Source organism: Sardina pilchardus, chromosome 17 (genome assembly GCF_963854185.1).
Source record: "Sardina pilchardus chromosome 17, fSarPil1.1, whole genome shotgun sequence".
NCBI classification, from domain to species: domain Eukaryota; kingdom Metazoa; phylum Chordata; class Actinopteri; order Clupeiformes; family Clupeidae; genus Sardina; species Sardina pilchardus.
Window position 1 is genome coordinate 10,399,571 of NC_085010.1, and position 4,867 is coordinate 10,404,437.

General features: G+C 40.6%; 1 protein-coding gene across 1 annotated transcript in view; it reads right to left on the minus strand.

Annotated features, from left to right (window-relative positions):
• The window catches only part of LOC134062381 (GTPase IMAP family member 9-like), a 4,718-nt gene extending 157 nt beyond the window's left edge, over window positions 1–4,561 (minus strand). Inside the window, exons 1-2 of the mRNA XM_062518370.1 lie at window positions 4,470–4,561; window positions 1–1,956 (exon numbers count right to left, since the gene is read on the minus strand). The exon at window positions 1–1,956 is cut by the window's left edge and continues 157 nt beyond it. Coding sequence (XP_062374354.1) covers window positions 932–1,956; window positions 4,470–4,506 — 1,062 coding nt within the window. The 5' untranslated portion in view covers window positions 4,507–4,561 and the 3' untranslated portion in view covers window positions 1–931. The remainder of the gene's footprint in view (window positions 1,957–4,469) is intronic.
• Between the last annotated feature and the right edge of the window lie 306 nt (window positions 4,562–4,867).

The window sequence follows — 4,867 nt, forward strand, 5'->3', positions numbered from 1 at the left end:
TAGTGAATATAAAAGAATGTTCCAGAATTAACCACAAGGTCATCCAAAGCCAATAAACGACCTTAAAGGTATACACTACAGTATGCAGTCACAGATATTTTTGGCAACCATTGAGTCACAATATATTTCTATTGTACCCTGCTGTTGTATAGCTAATTTTCGCGACTTGTCCCCCCTGTATACAATGGAAATGCTTTTGTTGTGGAGGTGAAGGATTAACAACAGGCAAAATCTCTAAAGAGCTATATCTACTGACAATGTAATGTTTTACGATTCCTGTGATATTTGACAGGGCACCATTTTTGCAAGTTGCATTGCTAGTTTTCTCAGTAGTGACTTGTTACATCTACTGTATGCTGTTTGTTTACCTTCGGAAAGGCTTTCGTAAGGTGAAAATCTTGCATAGTGTACCTTTAAAAGAGATATAAACACACAATGGAGTAAAAATGTATAGAATATACAGTACACATAGCAAATCAGTGCAATGTTAATTGATAATAAAATCACTATGCTATCAAATTCTCTCCAGACACAGACCATATTATGCTAACATGAAATAAATTGTACAATTAACAATATGAGAAGGCAAATGTGGCATAAGAGTATAAAACACATATTGCTATTAGTGGATTTACATTGAAAATGATTGTCTAATAGCTAGGTAGTTAAGTTACTATAGAAATTTCAACTTATGTTACAGTAGCCTATATGCCTAATCTATCAAAGACAGATTGATCTCAAATCCACTTTCATTTCTGTCTGTCAAGGCTGCTTCATCTAAACCCAGCAAACAGATACAGAATGAAGTGACTCGATGTCTGTTGTTATCAAGTGAGGTGGATTAGAATCGTGAGATCAGCCTTCAAAGTGTTTAGAGTTCTCTCCTTGCACATCTTTTCTTCTGACGTTCCTTTTCGCCTCTGTTTAGCTACTAATGCAAGTGATCATCCAACAGATACAGCTGTAGCTGTGGCTGCAACTGTTCCTCCTCCTCATGTTGTTGCTCCTGCTGCTCCTCCTGCTGCCCTGCTACTCCTGCTGCTACTCCTGCGGCCACTCCTGCTACTCCTGCTCCTACTCCTGCTGCTGCTACTCCTACTCCTACTCCAGCTGCTGCTCCTGCTCCTGCTGCTGCTACACCTAATGCTCCTATTCCTACTGCTGCTGCTCCAGCTGCTGTCCCAGCTCCAGCTCCAGCTCCAGCTGCCCCTGCCCCTATTGCTGCTGCAGCTCCTGCTGCTACTCCTAGTGCTCCTGCTGCAGCTGCTATTCCCACTCCAGTACCCACCAGACCTCCTAACACTACAGCACCTGCAGCAACTTTGGCAGCTGTTTTAAGGTATTTCATTCTTTTTGCCTTTTTCTGGGCCACCTCGTACATGTCACTAGTGTAGTGCTCTCCTCCATTCAGCTTGACCATCTTCTCTATCATCTTTAGCAGGTCGTCGACTTGTTCTCTATTGTTCTTCTCTTTATTGTTTAAGGCATGGTATCTTCCTCCACACCTCTCAACAACAGACATCAATGATTTACTTTCATTCACAAACTCTCCCACTGATTGTTCCTCCAGCAGATCTCCATAAGTGAAGAGCACAATGGTGTATTTTGAAGCATCTTTTCCAAAGTTGTCTTCGATCCACTTGACAGCATCCTCCTCCTCCTTTGTGAATCTACCTATCTGTATCACCAGCAGGAATGCATGAGGCCCAGGAAGAGACATTCGGATGCATTTATCTATCTCCTCTTTCACCTGTACATTCCCTGTATTATCCAACAGACCTGGGGTATCAATCACAGTAATGGATGTACCCTTCCACTGTACAAAATATTTTTCACATTTTCTGGTCCCTGATACTGGTGAACATGTTTCTTTAAACTTTTTTTGTCCCAGTATGGTGTTTCCTGTTGCACTCTTCCCTGCTCCAGTTTTACCCACGAGTACAACCCTCAGAGGCACTGTGAAACACAATGAAAACATGTTCATTAACTTGCAAACATTCAGAATAACACCTGAAAACAAGGTCTATGTATTGGTCATGGGTCAAATAATGTGATTCATCTTTCAAAACATGTCAAAAAAATGTGGAAAAACATGAACCCGACGGCTGGACGTCTGGAGGAGTTGTATGGGGTTGGGAAGAAATTGGTCCGGTGTGTCCCTGTTTGTCTGAGGTGGTCGGGAGACTTTTTTCCAGTTGAGATCTCGTTGGGGCTAGCTTTTGGCGCCGGGGTGTTGGGCGTTGGGGTACTGATTTGGTTGTGCTAATTGCGTGTGTGACGTGTACAGACACAAACTGTGTGGGAGGTGTTGTTTGCACCTCGAAATGGCTGCCCCTTGGCTTGCTTTGTTTGCTAGTGTAGCACAGGCTCGTTTGGTTTGTTTTGTTTTGTTTACTATTAGTTGTCCGTGTTGGTTGCAAAACGAAATGGCTTGCTTTGTTTGCTAGACCAGCACTTGCTAGTTTTGCTACTACTAGCCTATACTACAACAAGATACTTTCTTGGCTGACATAGACACATGAAAAGGGGCATGTAATTGAAATGTGTGTGCTTTGTTTATGTGCTGCTCATGAGACTAGCCACCCCCTGGGAAGTGTTTGTGCAGGTGCGCAAAGTTTATGCGTGGCGGAGTTGATTCACGTCGCAGCGGTGTATTTCGCAGTTTTTCGTCGGCTGATCTCAGCCAACTCTAGGCGACGGCAACTTAGGGAGTCTGGAGTCAGGAGTTGGCTCGAGTCTGGGTGGTGTATCTAGGCCTTAAAATGTCCATGTATTTTAATCATGGTCATCTCTATAGAGGTAATCCTGACATATCCCTTACACAGTCATTTTCTGTGGACTGTTCAATCAGTTGTTCTATGACATACACATCCCAAAAAGCCACAATAAAGAGTAATGAGAAAAAAATAAACAAAATAAACAAAAAACTAACACTTACCCATAATCCCTAACTGCTGTACTGGGATTCAGCCAATGTGAGCCCTGAGGACTAAGGACTAAAGACTCAGGGCCAGGTGTACGTAGATTAGTGAACGTAACGTTTTTTTTTGCGTCAAGGCCAACATGCAGAAAGCGCACGCTATGATACTTCAGTTTACGTCCTTCTTACCAATCCCGAAATTCGTTGGGTAATATGCGCCGTTCTCCGCCCCCTAACGCAATTAGCGAAGGACAACAACTGAACGACACTTCAATCAGAAGCGCAGTTGAATGAAGTTAACTGATGACAACATTAAAAGGAATCCAACGTTTAGCGATCATGAAATAATACAATGCATAATGTCAACAAGCAGAAAGATAATGAGGGAGCAGTAGTTCTAATCTAGGCTTACTTGTGCACGTAGGCCATGGAAGATTTATCAAATCTAACAAGTAGGAAAGTTTAAGAGGATGGCGTGTGAGTGAAAGTAGACGTTCGAAAGGCCAACGAAAGTTAAGGTTGCTTTTGATGTAATACAAAGACGCAAAACTGGTGGTCTAATAAGCGATTCTGTTGTCTTTGAAAGATTCTCTTACAGATGCTTTAAACAGCAAACCACATTTAACACCTGCTTTTACAAGGCGGAAATATTTAGGCGCGTTTTCACAGACAGTCTTAGTACAAACAGGGGAATAAATAACTAGGCGCATTTTACGCTTCTCCTCCCATCTTTTTACACAAACCTCCTACTATCATCTGACACTCCCATAAATCCATATGGATGAGATGGAAAAGCGCAATTTGCCATTCTCATCTTCTGCGACAGGTAGTCTGCGCCTTCACCTCATTGCGGTTTGTTTGAACATACCTTGCCATCTTTTTATGCGCACGTTGCAAAAACCAATCTGTCTGAAGTGGGCGCAAAAGCATTAGTACATCTGCCCCTCAGACTTAATTAATCTCAGGTGCTTAGTGTGTGAGGCCACATGGGCTCAGATAGGTATTTGGGATTGGCACTTCACAAGATCACGTGTCAGTATAGTTGAAAATCCAACGTTGATTCAACGTAAAACAGAGGGGACACTTTCAATATTACTTCAACGTCAGGCTTTAACGTAGTTTCAGTATTTCAAACCATATGAAATTCCGATACATTTTTGAAAGTTTTTCAATAAAAATATATTTCTGATGGGTTTTATATAGTGTTTTTCATAGCTACAGTGATTTCTAGTTATTTTACATTTGACATGTGAAATCACAGTCTATTTTTGTAAATTAAATGGTAATAAAAAAAACAGACACAGTCTGTAAAATAAACAGTAAAATTATATTATATTAATATTTTCTTTACAGTGTAGGCTTCAAATAGGGCTAGGAGATCTACAGGATTTTCAGTACTAAAATGATGTAGCTAAGATCCTGAGTCTAAAACATGGACCTTTAGACCCCCAAAAACATCCAGATCAATAAATAAAACAATACAAAACAGTTCAACCATCAGATTCCTTATAATAGTCCTGACATTTAACCACAATAATGCACCACTCACCTTTTGCTGAGTCTATGCCAATTTCTTGAAATTCCATTTCAGGTGGGTCAGAGCTCTTCTGTTCAAAGGAAATCTCTATCACCCTCTCTAAGAACCTGAAATACATAATACAAATATTTATCTGAATGTGGTATCACTCTAAGGTTGGTGTCACCACAAATCAAACCCATTCAAGTTTTCATTCACACTCAAATTAATTTCTTCATATTTTTCACAACTTCATAAATACACAATATCATTGTATATCAATGTAGAAAAATGGAATGACTAAATACAATTTGCCTACCTGTTACCCTGGAATGATACAGTATATCTCAAAACTACAGCATGTCTGAAGCTATATATAAGGACTTAGGCCATCCCATGACATGAAGTGTCATGTGATTTCAGAGAATAGC